The following is a 26,375-nucleotide window of genomic DNA, read 5'->3' as shown; positions in this document are numbered from 1 at the left end:
TGTTTCCCGGGCCCAGAATCGGCGTTCCATGGCATGAACCTGCCCTATTACCACCATAATATCCAAATTGCCAGGGCCCGTGCTTTGAGATAAGTCTGTGTCCATGTCCCCATCACTCTCGTCACTGCGCTGCCGTCGCTTCATTGCCTGCTTTTGAAGTTTCTGGTGCTGCATATACTGCAAGGTAATGCGTGTGGTGTTTACAGTGCTCATAACTGCTGCGGTGATCTGAGCAGGCTCCATGCTTGCTGTGGTATGGCATCTGCGCAGAAAAAAGGTGCAAAACGATGTCTGCAGTTGCTGTCACGGAGGGAGGGGTGACTGACGAAATGGTTTACAGGGAATTAAAATCAACAAAGAGAGCGGGTTTGCATCAAGGAGAACACACACTCAACTGTCACAATGAAGCCTGGCCAGTCATGAAACTGGTTTACAAAGCCTCTGTGATGTGCAGCGCGCTCTGCTGTGCTCTTCTAATTGCAAACAGCCTAGTCAGCAAACAGCGCCAGCGAGATTTTAAATGTCCAAAGGCACATTCTACCACCATTCTGAACTTGCTCAGCCTACAGTTGAACTGCTCCTTACTACTGTCCAGGCTTCATGAGCCAGGGGACCAAGGGATAGGCTGGGGTAGGTGTGACCGCATGGTGCTGCCGGCTGGGAGAGCAGCCTGAGGCAAAAGTCTCCAGCTTGCATGATATTCCAGGCAGGACTGAATCTCCATTAGACGAAACTTAAAAGAGAATGACCTGGAGTCACTCCCATTTATGTTCAGGCACCCCTGACTGACCTCACTGAGGCTGGCCAGGAACAACCAGGAGACAGCAGCAGACAGTGCAATATGGCTGCTAACCGTCTTTCCTAACTTGCAAAGGCAAGGAGCTGCTGCTGTGTAACACTGCAGTACTGCATCTGTCAGCAGCACCGAAGAGACATACGGTGACAGTGAGCTGAACGGGCTCCATGCTTGCTGTGGTATGTCGTCTGCACAGGTAACCCAGGAAAAAAGGTGAGAAACGATTTTTTGCCATTACATTCATGGAGGAAGGGAAGGAGGAAGGGAGGGGGGACTGACAACATGTACCCAGAACCACCCACGACAATGTTTTTGCCCCATCAGGCATTAGGAGCTCCAATGGGCAGCGAAGACTGCAGGAACTGTGGGATAGCTACCACAGTGCAACACTCCGAAAGTTGACGCTAGCCTCATTACTGTGGACGCACTCTGCTGATTTAATGTGCTTAGTGGGGACACACACAATCTACTATCAAATTGATTTCTAAAAAATTGACTTCTATTAAATCAACTTAATTTCGTATGTAGACATACCCTTAGGCTTCATACTTATCCTATATTCTTTGTCAATGATTTTTATTGCTTCTTTAAGCAAAATTACAATTACAGAATTATTAATCAAAGAAAACCAAACAAGAGTTACAGGGTTTTGATTTTACAAAACCCCAGTATAAACCACATCAGAGTCCATTAACACAGCACCAGGTGTTTGAAGAAGGGAAAGAAAAGCCTTAGGAATCCAAATAGACTTTGGGGTTCTCAACCTGGGGACTGTGATAATTTTCCTCTTTCTTTAGATGGGGAATACGGGAGTGTCACAAAAGTGCATTTTGTGTTGCGTGGTCATGGAATGGAAAACGTGGAGAACCTCTGAAGCAAACATCAAAAGAAGAAAACTTAGCATTTTGTCATGCAGTATAAAATGTGTGTAATTAAGGTCATTTGCATAGAAATATCTTTTAGTTATTTTTAATTTTTTTTCAAATAAATATTTACAATTATACAGAAACTTGGAACCCTAATGATAAGAATTAAAGGCAGGGTGCCACTCATTTTTTGTCCTTTATGTTGAGCAATTCTACTTATATCAAGGAAAATAAAGATTTTGTATTTACAAGTTGTATCTTAACCCATGTATGTTCCTGGTCCAAAGACCATGGCAGTCACTGTAAACATTCCAGAAACCCTCAATGACACAGACAGTGGTTTAGTTATAAAAGATTTAAGAGATATACAGAATGTAGAATACTCAAGTAGCTGATTGACGAGATATCTGAGCCATTAGCGATTATCTTTGAAAATTCATGGAAGATGGGAGAGATTCCAGAAGACTGGAAGAGGGCAAACACTGCCCATCTATAAAAAGGGGAATAAGAACAACTAATGGAATTACAGACCAGTCAGTTTAACTTCAATAACCAGAAAGATAATGGAGTAAATAATCAAGCAATTAATTTGCAAACACCTAGAAGATAATAAGGTGACAAGTAATAGTCAACATGGATTTGTCGAGAATAAATCATGTAAAATCAACCAAACTGGATAACAGGCCTTGTGGATGGGGAAAAAGCGATAGATGTGCTATATATTGACTTTAGTAAGGCTTTTGATACTGTCTCACATGACCTTCTCACAAATAAACTAGCCTAGATGGAGCTACTATAAGGTGGGTGGCATAACTGGTTGGAAACAGTTCCCAGAGAGTAGTTATCAGTGGTTCACAGTCAAGTGGAAGAATTTATCAAGTAGGGTACTTCAGGGATTGGTCCTGAGGCTGGTTCTGTTCAATATCTTCATAAATGATTTAGATAATGACATAGAGAGCACATGTATAAATTTTGTGGATTATACCAAATTGGAAGGGGTTGCAAGTGCTTTGGTTGATAGGATTAAAATTTAAAATGATCTGGACAAACTGGTGAAATGGACTGAAATAAACAGGATGAAATTCAATAAGGACAAATGCAACATACTCCACTTAGGAAGTTACACACATACAAAATGGGAAATGACTGCCTATGAAGGACTACTGTGGAAAGGAATCTGGGAGTTAAGAGTGGATCACAAAGCTAAATATAAGTAAACAATGTAACACTGTCCCCCTACACCCAAAAGTGAACATCATTCTAGGATATATCAGCAGGAGTGTTGTAAGCAAGACACAATAACTAGTTTGTTCACTCTACGCTGTGCTGATAAGGCCTCTACTGGAGTATTGTGTCCAATTCTGGGTGCCACATTTCAGGAAAGTTGTGCACAAATTGTATAAAGTCCATAGGAGAGCAACAAAAATGCTTAAAGGTCTAGAAATCATGACCTATGAGGAAAGAGTGAGAAAATTGGGTTTGTTTAATCTGGAGAAGACTGAGGGGAGACCTAACAGTTTTCAACTATATAAAAGGTTGTTACAAGGAGGGGGGAGAAAAAGTGTTCTCTTTAACCTCTGAGGATAGGAAAAGAAACAAGTGGCTTAAATTGCAGCAAGGAAGGTTTAGGTTGGACATTAGGAAAACCTTCCTGTCAGGTTAGTTAAGCACTAGAACAAACTGCCTAGAGAGATAGTGGAATCACCGTCATTGCAGGTTTTCAAGAACAGGTTAGACAAACACCTGTCAGGAATGGTTTATTACTGAGTCCTGCCTTGAATTCAGGGGGTTGAACTAGATAACCTACTGAAGTCCCTTCCAGTCCTACACTTGTATGATTCTATGCCTGCACCTTAAAACTGAAGAATATTTTAAAGCATGAATATTTTGTATACATGTGTCACTATTTTTCCCCTTTGCCACAGAAAAAAAGAGGCGGGTTGATAATTTGAGATACATTGGGTTTGATATGGGGCATCTGTTTTTGAACAGGCTCTGTATTATTGTATGGACAGCTCAAGAAGTATGTTGACAATTAGTTTAATGTACATTTTAAAACGTAAAACAAAGCAAATCAAATAATTTAAATTTGATTACTGCTAATTTTCAAAGAGTAATCCATGTTACAAAGGACTGTAAATTAAATTTTGATTATATTTTCAATTTGCAAAGGGTAGTTGACAATAATGCTTTAACCTTAGACTTCGAGTCTACTTACGTTTAACCTACTGTTCTTGTATACACCCCACAATGATTCTTTCCGAGTAGGAAATATAGCTCTGTAGTTAAATGACCTCTGCTGGAACTATGGGAAGGAAAAAGGAGATGATGCATTTCTTCTGACTCTGCCTTCCCATACAACACTTTTGTGATGAAATCAGGTCCCATCTGAAGAAATAAAAAAACCCTAAATAAGCTGCAAAAATCTGTCAAGGAGTTGTCTTTTGTACTGAACCACATTATCCCCTGCAAAAAAGCTAGGAGCCCGATAGCCAAGGTGACCCCACAGAGGAGTTCTCAGACTCAGTTGTACTTGGATCACATGATCAGATAGACCAAAAAGACATCCATGCTTTGTTGGAGTAGGCAGACTGCTTTTAGAGCAGAGAGAGTAGCCCTTGAAAATGTAGTTTAATTTTAAGGGTCCTACTAATATAACCCCAGAAATTCTGAGAATCAGTTTGCTGCATGAGAATGTGGCAAGACTGCTGGAACGCCAAAAAAATCCAAACAAAATACCCCTAATAAAACCAAAAACAAACTACTTTTTAATTAAATCTTTTCACTTTGTGTATATGAAACACACATCCCAGAAATGCATTCACCAAGTTCAAATCAGAAAAAGCTGTTATGAGATACTCTGATAATCAGATGCATTACATTAAGAAAATGAAAGTCTGAAAGGGATTGCAGATATCTGATTGATATACAGAAATGAAATCTTCAGTGAATTTGGAAGATATTTGAATAGTATGAAGAACAAAGATTTTGATTAAATTGACATAGGTTAGGGGTTTGTTCCAGGAGTGGGTGGGTGAGATTCTGTGGCCTGCATTGTGCAGGAGGTCAGACTAGATGACCATAATGGTCCCTTCTGACCTTAAGTCTATGAATCTATAAGTCTTGTACAAATATGTAATCTTCATGATTGTTTGCATACCAAGTTGCTTATACGTCTTCATTCCCCTATTTCCATTTACTTTTTTAAAGTATTTCAGAAGGGAGTGAAATCTTTCTCCTAAAAGTATATTTTTGACATTCTCAATATATTCTAATAGTAAATATGCTGAGAACTAATGTGAATTTAAAAAAAATTACATTGCTTCTGGTGGAGCCTATGCTCCATACAACTGAGTTTAACAGAAACCATGAACGTTGGGTGACTGATGATGTAGGCACAAACATGAGAGAGTCAATTATTTTATCCTTGTTGTAGGTTCTCTTTTTAATTCAATAATCTTTTATCTGAAATTATGTTTATTACTGAGCCAAAATGAAGTGTGAACAGATTTAGCACTGGCTTCAATACTGGGACTCTGTTTTGGCCAAAAGCATATTTTTGAAAGATAATTCAACTGCAGCCTTTTCAGTGAAGTAAACTCAGACATGAATAGTACACATTCAGAATTGAGTACTATTAGTGCAATTATACTCATTAGACAAAATTACATCCTTCTATGAGGAGATGGTTGGCTTCACAAATGCTTGCCACCTAACTATCAAAATGTGCCACTTCAAAGGTGTCTAAATTCAGATTGTGCTTTTCTCAGCAACTCTATCCAAATGGACACATCCCTGCCAAACTGAAGATGGTTAATTACATATACAGTACATCATAATATGAATATTAATGTGTATCTGATAGTTAGATAACAATTCCTTAAACTAAGATAACACTTTCAGATGATAAGCCTTAAGCCCCAAGCAAGTCACTTCTATATATCTTTAACCCCCACCCACCTCCCCACTGGAACACCAAAAAAATCCAAACAAAATACCCCAAATAAAACCAAAACCAAACTACCTTTTAATTAAACCTTTTCACACATCCCAGAAATGCATTCACCAAGTTCAAATCAGAAAAAGCTGTTATGAGATAATCTAATGCATTTGATTATCAGAGTAAGAAAATGAAAGTCTGAATAGGGATCGCAGATAGCTGATTAGTACATAGAAATGAAAGCTTCAGTGAAATCCAAATAAAAAAAAATTAAAAAAACATTAGAAAAACCCACCAACCCCAACTGTTCTCGAGCAATGATCATGGGGGAAAAAAAAAAAAGAAAAGAAAAGAAACCAGACCAGGTGGTGTCCTGGAGAGAGCAGAAAGATAAAACACCAGGAATGTGGTTTAACTAGTCTGAAACTTTATTAGGTAACATATCTGGGAACTATTTGGCAATAGTGTGCCCCGTGCAGTCATACTCCTTTTGTATTCCATTCCATCATGTGAAGGGATGCTGGCAGCTCCCCACCCCATTAACCTGGTCCCAGCACCACTGATGAGATCTCATACCCTCCCCCTTGAATGAGGGTTAAAGGGGGATGAGAAAGAGAGGGTTGTCTCCCCACTGTACCAATGGTTAGGAGCGCCTACCCCATCCCCTACCTTCTTTAGGGGTTGCTTCTCCTAACGCACTTCCAATTCCAGTTTGTCAGGGAGCCAGAGTACCTACCGAATGAGTACCTGCACTGGGCAGCTACCAAACTGTGACAAAACAACTTTGGCAACTTAACTTACCCACCAAGTCCCAGGGCTGCTGAGAGAAAGGTGAGAAAACTACAGTTATACTGATGTACAAGAAAATACTATGTGAAATATTAACAGTTTGGGAAAGAAGACAGACTAGAGGTGAGGAAAGAATAGTTAGATTTTTCAGCAAGCATCATCTCATATTTTCCCTTATGAGAGTTAGGCAGATGATGCATGCCTACTAGCTGAGCATAAATTAACGTTTTGGAATCTACTCTATATGGAGTATAATTACTACCTCCCGAGTCCCAAGTAAGTCACGTACTCTTTAGGTCTGAACACACAAATTTTAAAATTCCCCAAGTAATGCTATTAATACACACACTTCTTTTGTTCACTATTTTTATTTTCTTTTTATTTTCCCTTTCGAATACTTAGAATACCAAGTATTACAATTTAGAAAGAAAAGCACATCAATACCTGAGCAAAGACCAAAGGCAAATATTCACCACTATGCCCAACAGCGTAGGTAAAAATACAGGTAACAACATTCACAACACTCTGCACACAGTATGACTAATAAGTGACACTGTTTGTGAATTACAACCACTAACAATGCAAGTGTTAGTGTACCATACAAAAATTATACACAAAAATAAGATGTGTATTTAATACAGTATATATAATTCTGGACAAAGTACTCGAATAGTCATGCATATTTGTGTGGAAAAGACAAGTACAAATTAAATTTGGAGTACGTACTGCAGAGATTAGACACGTCACACAGTATATGAAGGTCCCAAGCGAGTTCCTGTTCAAATCTAATTCTCACTGATGTCAACAGAAAAAGGACTGGTCTTCAAGAGCAGAATATTGTGATGCCGGGAGCTCTCACCTTTCTGATTTCAGTAAGGTACTCAACATCTTTCAAGGAGTGTTCAGCACCTCACAGGATCAGGCTCTAAGTATATTTATCATATATTGCATAAAATGTATTTGAGAACTCAATTACAATCGTTTTTATAAAGAATGATAACGGATTAAAACCTCAACATTCACACAACTTTAGTTAAGACCCTGTCAACAGTCTCTATAAACCTGTCACTGCTGGAGTTAACTCCACCAAAAACCATTCACACCACATTTCAACTGACCATACGAGATCTCAAACTGTCAGAAAAAAATTACAAAAGTCAATTAGGCTGTTTGGAAATAATAAAAATTCCAAAATTGTTTGTGGCTTCCAACATTTTTAAGAGCTCTCGTAATTTACTTTAAAGCAGCATGAGCTGATATTTTGCAGAGGCAAGACTCCATCATGGCATTTGGAGGAGAATCTAAAAGATGATCTGCAAAAGAAACAAATTATTGGGCTTGTTCAATTTTTTTGATTATGACATATAAAGGTGCTCGCAACATTGGTAGGTGGTATGTGGTGGTATTTGTTTTTTAAGGTTTTTCATATTAGAAATTCAGGCTTTGGCTAGCCTGGAAAGGAACAATGATTGGAACTAGGAAATGACAACAGCTGAAGAGTCAAGAGAGTGAAAGCTGAGTGACTGATAGGAGAAGATTTTTACTCACACCCTTTAAACAGGAATAAATAAAAATAAAAGTTTTGAAATCCAATGACTACTAAACATTTTGAAGAAAGGGCATCTTTGTTCTAGATTCAACATCCCTGCCCCTTCAATTAAAAAGTGAGGGTTAACAATCTTCTGATATCAATTAAGTCCTATAGCAAGAGCCAGAAAAGCCACCGTTGACTGTCCTCATATTCTTAAAATAAAATAAAATACCAAAATTAACAATAAAAGGATCTGAAAGGCATTACTGTATCAGAAAGAACCAAAATATGGCATGTCTATTTTGTAAAGTCCTTTGCAGGTTATATGTAAAATAATTTTTCTTCAGAAATATAATTCACTATACAATGCTTATGTGGCCACTACAGCATTATACACTTTTGCTTTTAAACAGGCCGATATATTAACTGTTCATTGTTAAATACAATACTTTCTGTGGTCTTTACAGTTTTAGGTGAAATTTCTAGAGGAAAAAATAAAATCTTACTATAATTACAATTAATTTCTATAGAAGATTAGGATTGTGACACAAAAAGTAACAAAAGCCAAGACACACACCTGAAGCTTATACACCTTGTTTTGTGTGTGCGCGCGCACGTGTGGTCACAATAGAAGTAGTTCAGGAATTAATGTAAACAACAATTCTTAATTTCCTGATTTTAAGGTTTGGATTGAAAGCAACCAATGTGAAGAAAATTTAGTTGTATTTAAAAATAGTGGAGGCCTCCAAGAATGCCAGAGCTAACACAGAGTGAGTAAGAAACTAACATCCCCCTCTCTCCTGGTACTCAATCAAGTTGCAGTTATGATCCATACTTACAAAAAATTATTTGGCCAACTTCATATGGACTTTCACAATGTAATCAGAGGCTACAGATGTTTACAGGCGAGAACTGCAGTATATTCATTTAATTGTTTAAAGCACAATGTTTTGCCCCATAAAACTAAATGCTTTAAATCACAGTGAGAAACTATTATGTCATTTTCATTTTGGTTTGGCACTCTAATTGTGTGTCAAGTATCAGAGGGGTAGCCGTGTTAGTCTGAATCTGTAAAAGCAGCAAAGAATCCTGTGGCACCTGATAGACTAACAGAAGTTTTGGAGCATGAGCTTTCGTGGATGAATACCCACTTCATCAGATGCATGTAGTGGAAATTTCCAGGGGCAGGTAATTGTGTGTGTCATTTTTATTCTTTGTAGAGTGCTGTAATGTTATAGTTGTCCGTTACTGAAGTATCTCCAATATTGTTCTCAAACTGCAGTTACATAATTGAATATTAAAGTTTTAATTTCCACCATAATAAAATTGTTAATAGTCAAACACCACAAAAGAAATTAAAAACTAAATCAAAATGCTTCATACATTTTTTCAGATTTACAATAAATACAAACATTTTCTCACTTGTTTCAGAAAATGGAAAGAAATTCTTGTTGGTATTTTCATGAACCCACAAAGCTTCAATACACTGATTTCTAATGGACCAATCCTGCATAACTTAAAATGCTAGTTATAGCATTTATTACTGTGAACACACCGCTTGACAGTGTTTGCACAAATATGCCTTAGGGTTAGGGAATGATATTGCAAGCCTTTACTGACATAAGCCCTTATAGACTATGGTACTGGTGCTGCAAGAAGCTCCACACAGTCAGGCCTTGTGCCCATGCAAATATGCTAGAAAGATCAGAGTGTAAAGTAGGATTACTCATGAGTCAGGACTACCTATGTAAGGGTTTGCAGGATCAAGCCCTAAGTCTGAATCCAAATAAAGGGCCAAATATCACAATTCTTACTTAGGCCTTAATTCTGGTAGGCACATGCTTAAGTACCTTGCAGAATTGGGGGCGTAGGCAGATTTGCCTGACTAAAGAAAGGCTGCCGAATGTTTTCTAAAGTAATTTAAAAATTATGAGAAACACAGAAATACTGTAATAAGCATTTTCCAAGGTACAAATTGATACATTTTATCCAGTTTAAGCTTTAAAACACACAGAACTCTTTAAAATAAGAACTTTGATTCCATTCTTTCATTATTAAGAAAATATATCAAAGTACTATCATTCTAAAAGGTTTTCAAGAAAGATTTTAAATACTTATTCATTTTGAATGCTAGCTTAAAGTTTCAAGTTTTTCTACTTAATTTTTTTTAAAACCTGGTTTTATTTAGTCCAGTATGGATTTGTCTGTTAAATGTAGATCATTTGCACAAATATCAAGAGGTATATAACAGTTACATATAGCTTTTGTGGCAAATGTGCATGTTTTGCTAAGGTAATGAAGTTTTTGAAACAGTTTACAACACAGTGCTAAACGTTATATAAACTAGCTCACTTATTTTCCAGAAATGGGATGTAAAAAGTCTAACACTAAAACTGAACAAATGTCTAGCATTTAACATGAAATATAAAATGAATCTCAAGATTTTAGGCTGTTCTGTCATTAACAGTTCTCTAGTAGTTTAACCATTTATAAACAGCAGCAGCATTATTATATAAATACACACTCAAAAGAGGACATCACAGTTCTATTAAGCTGTAGGATTTTATGTCTATAAAATGTCCACTCTCTTTTCTCTCACCACAAGCAAGACAGAGGTCCAAATATGCAAGTAATCTCTCATCATTTTACTGAAAGACATCTGATCATCAGATAGGTTCTTCATGAATGTTTAGATCTGTTCACAGACACTAGAACTGTATTTATACTCTTCTGTCAAAATTTAGAAAGCAGATATATCAAAAGCTATTAAATATAATAAATTAAATGTCACTTGGCATTTGAGAGTTTATTATTGGCAATGGAACAGAAAAAATAGACATATCATGTATGGTACTGATAAAAGCAGTAACTTTTTAAACCCTTAAATAAAATATATAAATCTGATTCATGTTGTTATCAAGACTATGATTTTTGTTCAATAGCAACTTTTAATATGACAGTTCGTCTGTAGCCCGGCTGGGTTAACTTACATTTTGTTCTGTTCCATGCAGATGCTCTATTATATTTAATCACATAGTGCTCCCAATTTCTCCTACTTTGTGTTATAAACAGAATTTTTTTAGTTTATTTCTCAGTCCTGTATTACTATACCATTCATTTTGCAATGTGTAATAGCTTGCTATTTGAATCAGCTCCATAAATAATAAAAATTGAACTGTGCTGAATATTAAAAATAATTCTAAATGAAATGTTAACACAATTATTTTTAACCCCCCCCCCCCACACACACACTATTTAGGATGATGCTGACACCTAACTTACAGAAGTCCAGTTTTGTTTTGAATAAATATGATACCACGCCTTGTGGTCAATATTAATTCAATTTTGAGGTACATTGGATTGAAAAGACCAAGCTAACAACAGAAGTGGTATGAGTTCTCCTTTCCATCATCACACATTATGGTCACATGATGAATTGGAAGCTACAGAGCAGATACTAATTTTATTCTAGTTTTCATAATGTCTTAATATATGCTATGTAGATGTCCATTTATAAAATAAAAATTTCATATGTACCCACAGAAGGCCATAATCAACAGAAATAAGCCTAAAGACAGGTTTTATTCTCCTCATTTACAGAAGTGTTTTATGAACAGGGAAGGAGGTGACTTGCCTTTTGTATAAGGCACTGGTGAGACCACTGCTGAAATACTGTAGCTAATTCTGGTGTCCATAATTTTAAAAGGGTGTTAAAAAACTAGAGGAGATTTGAAGAACAGCAACAGGAATGATTTGTGGTCTGGAAATCTCATTTTCTAATAAGATAGAGTAAATGAGTTCAATTTAATTTATTATATTCAAAAGAATGTTAAGAAGCAATTTAATCTTAGTCTGCAAGAATTTACACACAACCCTCTGATAGTAAGTGGGGGGAGGAGGTCTTATTTAGCAAACCAGGACATAAAAAAGTTAAATGAGCAAAGTTCAAACAGGAAGTAAATATTTAACAGTGAGGATATCTAACCACTGCAATAGTGTAAATGGGTCTATTTGCAGAACAGGGTATTACTCAGTGGTCAGGGTAGCAAAAATCAAGCCCAATGCTAGAAGCACAGTACAATATGCAGCAAGGAAGACCAACCTAGGATAAATAGCTTTCTCTTGATTGTAATGGCTTACAGAAGACTCTACATGGCTCTGCTACTCTCTTGGGTTACACAATCATCCTAAACTAGACATATTATTACTCTACTCTATATTTGAATATGAGATTTTAGGATAAAGAACTGCAGAATTTGGCTGTAAATACACACACAGCATACTATGAGTGTTTGTTTCACTGTAGCATACATTTAGGTAGAAATCAAATTTCAGAGTGTAGTTTGTTCAAAGACCTTTTCTCATTTACAAAAAACTATGAATAGCCTAGCATTATATAAATGTTAAGATTAGAAAACCAGCATATACAATCCTGATAACGGTAATGGTGACACAGTTAGCTACTGTTATCTTATACTTAAAGCAGTCTTAAGGGTTCACTGATAGCTTGGAGTGCTGGCTTGTTTATGAGCTGACAAAAGTAAGGTGCTGCAGTTTGTCATGTCACCTCACACTTTCAGTTTGGAAAGTCACTGTATAAACTTACAGAGTCTTCCCAGCCAGCTCAACTAAATGGCTCTTAAAAACAAGCCAGAATTAACTGAGGCACTTCAGGCAAGAATGATGCAATACAATAGAACAAATGGGTTTAGGATCTACTGCTGCATGGAGCATATGCTGTAACTTGACTGTAGGTACTGGATTTCCTCAAACTATTCATAAGAAGAGAAGAAGATCAGAAAAAAAGAGCTCTCAGATAGGATCAGTGCTTTGACATTAAGGTGATAGGTGCCTCAGAAATATAGAGATAGATAAGATACATAGAAATGAGTAGACAGTCCATCTCTGTTTAGAATCAACCAATCAGATTTACAAGGATTATAGATCATTTTATCTTGATGGACACAATTTTTGTTTGTTTTGTTTTAAAACACTTATACAATGCCAAGTAAGAGATTTCCCATACATTACAGATATCTGTCCTAGGTATTTCAATAATGCCAGTCACTGCAGGATCGAGGCAAGATGCTATTTTACAGAGTTGATTCGTATAATCAGTATTTCCCACTATTACTGAAATTCTGGCACAGGTTTTTCTAAGAATTTGTCAATGTTTTAAAACAACATTACAGAAATTGTGTATGAATCTATGATATCCTTCCTGAATAGAAAGCAACATAAGAGTGTATATATATGTGTGTGTATGTATATATGTATATATATATATATATATATATATATATATATATATATATATATATATATCAATCACTCTTACAAAAGATAAAGTTTATAAGCCACCAACACTTTCAATAATCACACAAATGTGCCACAGGCACTGATAAAAATGTTTGACTTGTTAGAAATGAACAGATCAGTAGATACAATACATTCTAGTTTGTATAGATACAAGAAAAAAAGAAAATTGTGACAGCTTGCTAGTGTGGCATAAAATGATTAAAAGTATTCTTGGCTATTTAGTTTTTGTGAGACAGTGCACTTTCAATCATTTGTGAATTTTAACCATCAGATTTTAAAACTCAAGAACAAGATGTAGGTTCAATACTACACACAGGAAGGTAACCATGTTTCAACAGAAAACCAAGTGTCAACAGAAATATCAAAATGTCTGCAGTGTGGATACAGAATGGTCTGCCTACTGAAATCTAGAACACTGAAGTGTTATGCTAATAAGAGAGATTTTTGTGTCCAGAGAAATATTGCAATTCTTCCATCAATTTTTCAAATTAGTAGACTAACACCATGAGCAGGTTTCTGAGATTTCCCAAACACCCCAAACTTCACAAGAAGTGTTCACAATTCTGTCATCTTCTCCAAATGATGTTAATTAGCAGTTACACTGATCTGGACATTTCTTTGTTCAACTTGACATTTTTTTCCAGCATCCATTTCTGGGCCACACTGCTTTTCAGATTTCATCTGGGAAACGAAAGATTTACAGAATACAACATAACACATGTAGAAGAAGAGAACAGATTACGAAGTATGGTACTCTGTATAAATGCATTGGTCCAAAGGCCACCACAGCTACAGACAAAGGGAGAGGAAGTTGTGCGGCAATTTTCGACAGTTTACTGTGAGAAGAGAGAAAAACAGTTTACCTTTTTTGTAACTGCAAGCCAGATAGCAGGAGTCAAAGTTGTGCAAACACACTGTTGAACTTTATTTTAAGAAAGATGTATTGATTTTAAGGTTTTGGGATTTTCATTTAAAGAAGTTACCTGTTTCCCATTAAGGCTATTCATCTAAAAGCAAGATCATCATCATGAAGGGTAAAAATAATCTTTTAAAAAACAATTTTAAAGCCACCTTAATGTGCATGTTTTTAATATTAGGAAAAATAGTATTTAAAAATAAATGCTCTATAATTGTTTTACACCTAAAGAAAAAACCATGCTTGATGTTTTACAGTACAATAGTAATTGATAGCTTTTGCATAGAGGCCAAAAGTTCTAATGGGCCTGGAAAGGACAGAGGTATTTTGGTGCAAACACACTCACTGTTGCACTTGCTTTTAAGAAGAATGTATTGATTTTAATGGGAAATGGGTAATTTGGAAAACTTTGTGCTGTGGCTCTCTGCACTGTACCTGTACTCTGGATAAATAACAGACTTCATCTACTAGCATTGTCAACTGAAACCATTCATGGAGGGCTTCACTCTGTTGTTAAAGTGACTATTCACACTGCGCTATTTTGCGCAACAAAGTAAAGTAGATGATTCATGTGCAGTAAGTTTTTCATGAAATTTTTTTTTTATTAAAAGCTTGCCTCTATGGAAAATCTTTCCAGTTATCCTGTCCTAATTATATGATGCAACTCCCTCATGTGGAGACACTCATTTTGGAATAAGAGCTGATTTTTTTTAAGTTTAACTTGAACATCTTCCAAAGCAACATGAAGTAAACCAGAAAAAGACATTCTTATCCCAGAATAAGTGTCCATTCAGGGAATTAACACAGTGCAACAATGTGGGAGCTTAAATTCACATCTTTACCTTACACAGATATTACTTTCCCATGTATATAAGGCCTTAGACTCACAATGACCTGCTAAGAATAAAGCTCTGAAGGATTCAATAAGGTCTGAATGGAAAGCTAAAAAAATAAGTTCTTGATCTGACAGATTGTTTAGGTGTCAAATCAATATTACATTCATGTCCTGGTTCGGGAATACAAATGATCTATTGCATTTGACTAAACTACAGCTGATCTGTGTCAATTTTTAAATGTAGTTTGAAAAGATATCCACTCAGATACCTGGATCTCCATTTCCAGGTTTTATAAAACAGATGTCATGAATGTTAATGAGAGGTTACAGTTAAAAATGTGTGTATCACAAATCAAGTTTAACCACAGAAGTGGAAAAGGACTCAAGAGTAAGAATTAAACAAGACGACAGTTATATGGTCTGCAAGAGGACTGGAAATAATTAATAATAGAGGATTAGCTAGCATACCTTGATTTTACTTTAGTAGTACTTGAATTCATGAGAATTCCCAAAGTGGATACAAGAATAATAGCCATAGTTCTACATGGATCAGGATCAAGTCTAATATTGTACCTACAAAATAAGCAAATTGTGCAAAGACAGCATATTATTCCACCCTTTTTTTTTTTTTTTGAACCACTATAAACCACACAGAAGTTAAACAATCAAAAGGACAGCCTGGCAACATGTGAATAGCTAATCTCATATGAATGAAAGAAATTAGGGTGGAAGCACTCTCAGTGTAAGTCACAGGGAGCTAAGATTTGGCCCTGCCTATAAATCCCTTATGAAATAAGTCTCTTTATCATATAATTTGATTTACATAATAGCTAACCATAAACAATTACACAAAACTGATGTGTACAGATACCTGTTATTTAAATCATTCGATTAAAGCCTTTGGGTGCTACTATAAAGTAATAGTAATAGTCAGAGAAAGCTTTGTAATTTTGAATCATCAACTATTTTGAAGATAAGTACTAAGCAAACTATAATGCTGTTTTTTTTTCTTGGCAGTTTAAAGGTTACCTGAGATTTTTAAACCAATAAATTAAAGATGGTAAACTGAGTAGCACAATCCATGTGAGTAAATTGATGATTGTAATATGTATCTTAAGACTGTTTACAACATTGTCAATAGCTGTATTGGTGGTGGGTGATGCTGCTGCTGCTGCTGCTTTTGTAATGGTCTCTGCTGAATCACAGTTCTTTACTGTCTCTTTACTGGAATTATCTGAAGTTTCTTTTGAGTGCTTTGGATCCTGTAAAGAAAATAAATGAAAATATTGGTAGAGTAGATAAGACTAATAAAATTAACTAGGGCTATCAAGCATTTAAAAAAAATTGCAATTAATGGCACTGCTAATAGTATTTTTGATGTTTTCTACATATTCAAAATATTGATTTCAATTACAACACAGAATACAAAGTGTACAGTGCTCACTTTATATTTATTTTTATTACAAATATTTGTGCTTGAAAAAACCAAAAGAAATAGTATTTTTCAGTTCCCCGATTGCAAGTACTGTAGTGCAATCTCTTTATCATGAAAGTTGAATTTACAAATGTAGAATTATGTTAAAAACCTGCATTCAAAATTTAAACAATGTAAAACTTTAGACGCTACAAGTCCACTCAGTCCTACTTCTTGTTCAGCCAATCACTCGGACAAACAAGTTTGTTTACATTTGCAGGAGATAATGCTGCCTGCTTCTTGGTCACATCACCTGAAAGTGAGAACAGGCATTCACATGGCACTGTTGTAGCTGGCGTCACAAGATATATATGTGCCAAATGCTCTAAAGATTCATATGTCCCTTCATGCTTCAACCAGTATTCCAGAAGACAGGCATCCATACTGATGACAGGTTCTGTTCAATACCGATCCAAAGCAGCGCGGACCGATGCATGTTCATTTTCATCATCTGAGTCAGATGCCACCTGCAGAAGGTTGATTTTCTTTTTAGTGGTTTAGGTTCTGTAGTTTCCGCATTGGAGTATTGCTCTTTTAAGACTTCTGAAAGCATGCTCCACACCTAGTCCCTCTCAGATTTTGGAAAGCACTTCAGATTTTTAAACCTTGGGTCAAGTGCTATAGCTATCTTCAGAAATCTCACACTGGTACCTTTTTTGCATTTTGTCAGATCTGCAGTGAAAGTGTTCTTAAAAACAAACGTGCTGGGTAATCATCTGAGACTGCTATAACATGAAATATATGGCAGAATGTGGGTAAAACAGAGCAGGAGACACACAATTGTCCCCCAAGGAGTTCAGTCACAAAATTTAATTAATGCATTTTTTTTTAAACGAGCGTCATCAGCATGGAAGAATGTCCTCTGGAATGGTGGGCAAAGCATGAAGGAGTATATAAAAGTTGAGCAGATCTGGCACGTAAATACCTTGAAATGCCAGCTACAAAAGTGAAAACGCCTGTTCTCACTTTCAGGTGACATTGTAAATAAGAAGTAGACAGCATTATGTCCCATAAATGTAAACAAACTTGTTTGTATTCGCAATGGGCTGAAGAAGTAGGACTGAGTGGATTTGTAGGCCCTACAGTTTTACATTGTTTTGTTTGAGTGCAGCTATGTAACAAAAAAAAAAAAAAAATCTACATTTGTAAGTTGCACTTTCATGACAAAGAGAGTGCAATATAGTACTTGTATGAAGTCAACTGAAAAATACTATTTCTTCTATCATTTTTTGAGTGTGAATATTAGTAATAAAAATAATAATATAAAGTGAACACTGTATACTTTGTTCTGTGCTGTAATTGAAATCAGTATTTGAAAATGTAGAAAAAAAATAAAATTTTTTTTAATAAATGTCACTTGGTATTCTATTGTTTAACAGTGCGATTAAAACGGCAATTAATCATGATTCATTTTTTTTAGTTAATCACGTGAGTTAACCTCAACTAATCAACAGCCCTAAAATTAACATAAAGAACCCTATTAACATAATAGCAATGTGCCATATCTGATCTAGGAAGATAAACAGATTTGCAATATACTCAGATCTAGCCAAGGTTAAAGGACCATCATCTTGGATTTCCCGAAAAAAAGCCATTTTTAAAAGAAATATTCATCTTTTAAAGCTTCTAATTCAACCAGTCTCTCCTTTTAGAGCAATGGCTTCAGGACTCCAAGACGGAATGAGAACAAGGATGGGGAGTGGAGGTACCTCAGGGAGCTTCTGGAGGAAGGACATGAAAAAAAACAAGAACAGAATACAGGGGACAGTAAAGAATCTACGTGAAGATCAGAGATGAGAATGCAGAGAGAAAGGAGGAAGATACCATGAGCAGGGCTGGAGACAGGCAGCAGGAGTGAAAGATGAAAGATAAAGAAAGGGGATGCTGATTTTCAAAAAGACTAATAAAAGAAAAGAGAAGACAAATGGCAATGTTACGGAGATGGATAGAATGAATTAGAGATAGAAGGAAAGAAATAAGACAGGAGAAAAAGATTAGAAAAAAGCAAGAAAAAGTTACAACTTTGAGGTTAGTGAATTAAAGATGTATTTTATTTCATTTCCCTGGCATATAATTCTAAACTTGGAAAGTGATGGGTAGCTATTCTGAGCACATATATTAATATACATACCCCTAGATGCTATTGTTAAGTAATGGGAGAAAGAAGCTGTCACAAACAGATAGTTAAGGGTCAAAAGAACAGGAGTACTTCATGTCTCTTTTGACTGTAAAGGGTTAACAAGTTCTGTGAGCCTGGCTGTCACCTGACCAGAGGACCAATCAGGGGTCAGGATACTTTCAAATCTTGAGGGAGGGAAGTTTGTGTGTGTGCTGTTAGTGTTTGGTTGTTGTTCACTCTGGGGGATCAGAAGGACCAGATGTGCAACCAGGTTTCTCTACAATCTCTTTGATACAGTCTCTTACATGTCCAGAATAGTGAGTATTAGGTAGATAAGGTGAGTTAGGTTTATGTTTGTTTTCTTTATTTGCAAATGTGTATTTGGCTGGAAGGATTTTAATTTGTACTTGTATACTTAGGCTGGGAGGGTATTCCCAGTGTCTATAGCTGAAAGACCCTGTACTTATTCCATTTTAAATTTACAAAGATAATTTTTACTGTTTTTTCTTTAATTAAAAGCTTTTCTTGTTTAAGAACCTGATTGTTTTTTTTTATTCTGGTGAACCTCAGGGGACTGGGTCTGGAGCCACCAGGGAATTGGTGGGGAGAAAGGAGGGAAGGGGGAGAGAAAGGTTATTTTCTCTCTGTGTTAGGATTACTTTCTCTCTCAAGGAGAGTCTGGGAGGGGGAGAGAGAAGGAGGGGGGAAGGTGGATTTTCCTCTCTGTTTTAAGATTCAAGGAATCTGAATCACAGTAATCTTCCAGGGTAACCCAGGGAGGGGAAGTCTGGGAGAGGCAATGGTGAGGGAAAGGGTTTACTTTCCTTGTGTTAAGAGGGTCTGGGTCTTGGGGGTCCCCGAGCAAGGTTTTGGGGGGACCAGAGTGTACCAGGCACTGGAATTCCTGGTTGGTGGCAGTGCTACAAGTACTAAGCTGGTAATTGAGCTTAGAGGAATTCATGCTGGTACCCCATCTTTTGGACACTAAGGTTCAGAGTAGGGAATTATACCATGACAGAAGCAGAAAATATTCTAAATGTTCCCATGCATGAAGCTAGTCTAATATTGACTTTTTCATTCATTCTTAACAGCTTCCTGGCCAACAGAATTTTAGTCAATATCTCCCCGCTCCCCTCCGCACAAGTCCTTACTAATTAAGTCCTACTACCTCTCCTCTTGTATCCTACCATGGTTAATTCCTGAGCTAAGTATTTACAGGCAGAGCACAGGTTATTACCAGCCTATACAATTAGACACAAGAAAGAACATTTTCTCTCGATTATATACAGGGAACACAAAAGGAAAATTACACTCAGGAAAATGCCAAAATAATTAGCTAGACAAATAATTACTGTTACTTCCTATCCTAAGATTAAAGATTTCTTACCAATAGCATCAAATCTCAGGTTATCACCTCAGTGATTCTCTCAGAATGAGAGAATAAAATAGACATCAGTGCTGACACAGGCTACTCAGGAGTCTGCTTTTTCCTCTTCTACTCCAATGAACCAAAGAAGCCATTACCTCTAGTGCTAGTTTTAGACCCTTCTAGTCACCAAACCACCGACTAAACTTATTTCCTTTTTAAGTTACCAAGTCTGGGTAAATCACAGCTGTCAACGTTGCTTACCACCAGACATTGTTGAGACATGATAAACACATAACCCCATATGGGGTGCTGATTGTTCTCTATCATCTGTAGTATTAAATAGACTTACCATATTAAGAACATTTTGCTCTATTCTTACATTCGAATGTAGTTTAATAACCTGTGAGAAGACAGACATGTTTATTTTTTTACATAGGTTCTATATACAACAGCTGCAGTGCCTAAATAAAAAAAAACCACTGTGCTGGCTCTAGAGTCTTCTGTCCTGACATTTTTGCTCCTTGGGAGCACAGCTTAACTGAAGCTGTAATGAAAAGGACTTCCCCAGAAATGTCCTATGACACCTTTTCCTGTTCTCAGAATGGAGGGTGTATTAGCTTCTCTGTTTTTTCCACCGAGTTTGACATTTCCTTTCATTCCATTTCGCCTTCCTCAGAATCCCTCAACAAAACACACAAGAGATGCCTATTTTCAGAGAATCTGCTGCAGTCAAAAAGATGTGCGTATGTTGAAGGGCTGTCAGCATGGAGGTAACATGCAGATGGCCCTAGCCCTCCTGTGGATCACAGAGAATACCGGTAGTTTGGAGACCAAACTGCTACTCATTTGACAGTGTGCACGCACACGTCCCCTCTTTCCCTACCCCAGAAAAATTTTGGGAAAATTCAGTGATGGAATCTTTGCAGAATTTTCCTCCTATCAAGGTCTCTTCCCATTACTAAAATTTCCATAAAGGGGCAAGATCAGGCCCTTGGTTTTATAAACCTGGGTTTGAAAAGTAGACTCACCCCACTAGATACCTGTGCATAATATCACTTTACAATAGACACACACAGATTAAGTTTGTAGTTCCTTCAGGAGGACATGCTCAGAGGAGTAAAAGATTTTAAAAGTATCATTGGATTATGAAGCACACCAGATAAGTATGGATTTTAAAGGTTTCTGCAAATAAGTATATTATCCTGAAAAGGATAAACTGTTCTATATTTTCCCTTTGGTATTCATCTACTATTAAAATACCTGAAGTTTAATTCAGATATTGACTCATTTATTTATTGTTTTAATACCTTGAACATGTAGTGTAGATAGATAATTAATATAGCAAATGCCCCACAAGTGGTACAGCTAACAAAAACCAGAAGAATGGCCACAAATGCTCTCCTTGGTGTCATCAACTTGCTGTCTTTAGGAAGTCCAGAGGGTCTACAATGACAAAACTACTATCTGTTAGAGTTCTGAGACAAAAATCCACAATTACATAGAAGGAAAATAGTTTCTGGTTCAAGAATAAACTTAAATCAATTATGTAATAAGTTGGGAACTAGCTCAGTGATTTTCAAACTTTTGTACTGGTGACCCCTTTCACAGCAAGCCTCTGAATGTGACCCCCCCCCCTTATATATTAAAAACACTTTTTATATATTTAACACCATTATAAATGCTGGAGGCAAAGCAGGGTTTGGGGTGGGGGCTGACAGCTCATGACCCCCATGTAAGAGCCTTGTGACCCCCTGAGGGGTCCCAACCCCCAGTCTGAGAAACCCTGAACTAGTTACTGCTTACCTTCTCAGAGGCCCATAAGCAAGTTTAGAATATTGTTAACCAATCAAATCACATGCAAATTATGGTGCCTGAAATACTCTTCAGCTGTCAGTTTGTTACCTCATACTTCCATTTCTTCAAGAATGTCAGGTATTTGAGTTAATAAACTCATGGCCTCTTAAGTGTCTGAGACTATATGTAATAAATAGTTCATAATCGGACTTCCTGTGTGCATGAAAATCAAATATTTTTAAACACTGGCCTAGGTTTTGCATCAATCATTAAATCTTCATGTTTACCTAAGAAGAAGCCAATAACTGGCCAAGCTTTAGTCCTGCAGAAAAGGATCTGGCAGTTATAGTGGATCATGAACTGAATACGAACTAACACGAAGATGTAATTGTGAAAATGCACGGAAATAGATTTCAAGGGAGGTTCTGGAATCCTGTCATTGGAGTTTTAACAAACAGGTTGACAAACACCTGTCAAGGATGATCTAGTGCATGGGCTGGACTAGATGACCTCTCGAGGTCCTTTCCAGTCCAATACATTTCTGATTCTATCTGCTTCTTATTATTGTAGTAGTAGATCAATACACAATGGTGCTTTTTATTAGCAGTGTTAATGAAATGTAATGTTATATGACAGTACAGAAGCCATAACAGAGTGCTAAAAAAAATTCACATTGTGACACACATTTTTCCTCAAATAGATACTATTTCTTGCTCAAAGTCTCAGAAAGACAGGAGCAGATATCCCAATTCTTTGGATATTCAGTTGACATTACCAAAAGTCAAGAATTAGTTTTTGAGATGACAAAAACCAGCTAAAAGGAGGTATTTCAGCAACAAAATGAGTGAGTGGAAAAATGAAAATCCTAATGAAAAGTATGTTCTTTGTGGAAATACAGTGGGCATTCTGATGTTAAAAATATTTCAAAATAGTAATCTTAGAACAAAAACTGAAAATAGAAACAAAAGCTATCTGGGCTGACTAAGCCGTGAAACTGAACACATTGTGCTTACTGGTAAAACTGGATGTTGCTGAAGAAGCTCAATGATTTTTTGAGGATCAAAAGAAGATATTAGATATCAATAGTCCATCTTGAACTTTAAGATACCAGCTGAAGTTAGAATTCATGATGTTATTTCCTAATAAGAAAAATGTTTGGTCTGAGTGGAATTGAGGCACAGAATGGATGAAACAAGGCAAGAATTCAACAACTTAAATGTTCGCAATGACCAGAAAGACAGCAAACAGGTTAGTTCTTAAAAAAATAAAATAAAATAAAGAGACATTCTATTATGTAATACTTAAAGATGAGACAAGGACATGACTGAATGGAAGAAACATCAACTGAGAAACTTTTCCAGTTGAACCAAGGTAGTCTGATATGGAAGATGTGCAGTACGGATTCAGATCAGGAGGATAGATAAAGTATTCACAATGCGAAAACAGGTTTGTATTCTGGAAGAGACAGAGGAACCCGAACAGCATCTGAAGTCTATTGGGGGTGTGGGGGAAGGATGCCCAAATGGACAGGAATTTCAAACAACAAGAGAAGCTAAGACAACTAGAGATCATGGATTGGATGGCTGTGTTGGAGGATTAAGATGACAGGACTTCTACCCTTTTCTCCAAGTAGCAGCACTCTGACTAAGGGGACATTTATCATTTTTACTTTGTGCCACAATGCACCCATTAGAGGCATCCAAGACATCATACTTCTTTCAAAGCATTCATTAAAATAACATTGGTACTAGTGATGTAAAAACCACCCATTCAACTCAATGTGGGCAAAAATTATAATCTAAACAGGAAAGCAGTCTGTAAAATATGGACTGCTCCAAATGAAAAGGTTTAGGTCCAAATAGTGAAGACAGCTACACAGGGACCCTGGCCGACAGTATTTAAGAAAGAATTCTACAGAAGGGCCCCGACACACAAATCCACTGCTCCTGGCCTTAGCACATCACTTAAGTATAGACAGCAACTCTCAATTGCCTTCTAGGAATTCATGGAAAGATACAATCAATCACAAATTTCAGGACTAGACTACTCCAGTCTTTAAAAAAAAAAAAAAAAAAAAAAAAATCAACAAAACTCTGAATGAAATCTGTTGATCTACTGGCAGCCAATGCAAACTGTGGAGCATGAGTATTAAATTTCTTTACCCTACCCTGAGTGTTCTCAGAGTTAGCATGCAGTCACGTTGCTCAGTCAACACAGAACAAGAATTGGGCACCTATAAGAGAAATCTATCCATAGCAGGATTTTAATAAAAATATCCTCAAACTGAAAAGTTACAGCTTTATCACTTCAGCTAAATTCTATTAGCTTTCAGCAGTGATAAAGAGTATCTCAGCTGAAATGTGACAGGTTGTGTGCGCACTATATGCATTATTGACACCTACTTGATGGAATGTCAAAAGTGCAAATGTGTAGAAAAGGTTCATCTGGTGGATCAGCTCTTTGCTCGGAGAGTAGAGAGATTGAGTTTCTGGAGCTAAAACACTAAATTAGTTTGGCTGTTTTCACATAGAAATTATTAAAATATGATTAAATATATAACCCAATTTGGCTAATGTAGAGATCCATTCTTTCAAAAAAGTCTTGTTAGGCTTCTTATATTTTAATAGTCTGTACATACAAATAAAAATTGAACATTAAAGTGTTTTCAGATACACCTGTAAAATACATGTTTTCTGTACACTGAAATGTGTCGCTGTACAATTCTTATTGTACAGAGTCCTCAGAGTTCTGTAATTTAGGGTATCAGACACTAATAACAGATTATGAGTTTATGGCTTGCCCTGGGCAAGGGTGCATGTTATTGTGCTGCCCCTGGAGCAGTCTGGGAAGGAGATGGTAACTCTGTCACTGTCGTCCTCCCAGATTTCCCAAACCAAAATGACAATATAGGAAACCAGCACAAGAAAGGGGGCCCCTTAATGTCCCATTACCTGGGGGTGTAGTACAGGCCACAATCTGGCCCCTTATATTGCTTTTGTATTTGGTGGTGGCAAATCCTGATGATCAATAAAAAGGAGTTTATTGTAACTGTATTGTAGGATCTCATTCACCCAAGTATTCCCAATCTTACAACTGCTACGTTTCTCTGATTTACTTATGATCATTGCAGTCATCTGTAGGAAGATAAGTATTATGCTGCTTTACCTTGTCAAAGATAACCACAATGAAGACAAGAGCCTTAGAGATGAAGAGAAGAGTATGCCACCCCAGTAGGCAATTCCTGTCCCAAAAAGAAATAGAATCAGGGACACAAGGGGGAACCACATATCCTGCTTATTCAGTAAAACAGCATCCAACTCTGGCAAAAACAATACATTCCATATATCTTTAAACCAGTTAAACCTGCCAAAATATGAAAGAAATATTAGTTGTCTTTTGTGGTCACTGTTTCAACTCTCTCTCTCTCTATATATATATATTATTCCTGACACTACAGCCTTTTAATCAGATCAACATCACACGGCAAAATATGCCTCTGAATCAAAGGATCACAAAGAAAATAAACTACTACTACTTTGTTTTTAAAAAACGTATAAATAAAGCTTCTACACATTGGAAACTGCTACACAAAATTAAAACAAATAAGAGAAATAACCTACCCCAACAGAAATTTAACAACATTCACAAAAGGGTCCACTTTGTAGGGTTTGGCTGCTCTAGTCAGTGCAGAAACAAAATCCGAACAGTGGCCTAGAAAAAAAAATATTATAAAGACACAATTCAGACCTTGCCACAAAGTTCAAAACAAAAGCACAAAAACAGAAAGTGAAATTAAACACAAAGCTTCAAAAGTGAAAATAAGAATGATAACATACTAAGACTATTACTGTACAATAGCAAAGCTCTTGTTCAAAATCCTTATTAATCAGTTGATTGCTCAGAAACAGAGGTCATAGGACAACAGTTTTAGCTAGATAGACATGATAAAAAAAAAGTATGTGAGCGATACTAACATCACCTGAGCTTGAATAAAGATGCTTTTAGTGAAGAGATTACCAGTTTCCTGAACACATTTCAGTTTATTTTTAAGTCTTTCAAAGTAAATTCTACCCCATAACTATTTTTGTTCTTAAATTTCTGACAAGGGCAAAATGTCACTAGAGGAGGACACTAATGGGGAAAAACACTGTGCTCCTTTTTCTTTGTTTGTTTGATATCATGGCCCAACTCTTAAAAGAAGAAAACTCTTAATTCTGAGGGATTAATATATGATCATAAACCACAAGAAAAACTACAGTGATGTGTCCATATGAGGAGAATATTAATATGGTGGTTTCTAAATTCACAATGTATGAAGATATGATTACTATACACACAAAAAAAAAAAGTATGGCTAACAAATCTTTTTACACAATGTTACCTGTTGAAATTAAGGTGCTTAATTGTCCTCCATATGCAAGAAGCATATTAGAAATAACATATACAGGAAGGGAAACACCATGAAACCTTATTACCTAGAAAACAAGAATGTTATACAGTTAACTTGAGCATGCCAAAAAGGATTAAAAGATTAACATGAGTTACCTCATGGAACAATAATGAAATTGTTTTCATGAGGTTCAGGTTCTGCTTTCCCCTTGATGTGTATGCTTCAATAACTCCCATT

General features: G+C 36.4%; 1 protein-coding gene across 5 annotated transcripts in view; it reads right to left on the bottom strand.

The window, feature by feature from the left end:
- Positions 1-13,238: 13,238 nt before the first annotated feature.
- The window catches only part of PGAP1 (post-GPI attachment to proteins inositol deacylase 1), a 60,986-nt gene continuing 47,849 nt past the window's right edge, over positions 13,239-26,375 (bottom strand). For 3 of the 5 annotated variants that reach the window (XM_050969497.1, XM_050969494.1, XM_050969498.1), the window contains 8 exons: positions 26,130-26,223; positions 25,369-25,459; positions 24,914-25,111; positions 21,262-21,397; positions 20,304-20,354; positions 16,022-16,254; positions 15,461-15,565; positions 13,239-14,077 (listed from right to left, as the gene is read on the bottom strand). In XM_050969497.1, coding sequence (XP_050825454.1) covers positions 13,939-14,077; positions 15,461-15,565; positions 16,022-16,254; positions 20,304-20,354; positions 21,262-21,397; positions 24,914-25,111; positions 25,369-25,459; positions 26,130-26,223 — 1,047 coding nt within the window. In that variant the 3' untranslated portion in view covers positions 13,239-13,938. Of the gene's footprint in view, positions 14,078-15,460; positions 15,566-16,021; positions 16,255-20,303; positions 20,355-21,261; positions 21,398-24,913; positions 25,112-25,368; positions 25,460-26,129; positions 26,224-26,375 lie in introns of those variants that run through there. The other 2 variants (XM_050969495.1, XM_050969496.1) reach the window with 2 other exon arrangements.

The sequence above is a fragment of the Gopherus flavomarginatus genome, chromosome 10, assembly GCF_025201925.1.
Source record: "Gopherus flavomarginatus isolate rGopFla2 chromosome 10, rGopFla2.mat.asm, whole genome shotgun sequence".
Lineage (NCBI taxonomy): Eukaryota > Metazoa > Chordata > Testudines > Testudinidae > Gopherus > Gopherus flavomarginatus.
The sequence above is the reverse complement of the archived record's forward strand: the minus strand, read 5'-3'. Positions and strand labels throughout refer to the sequence as shown.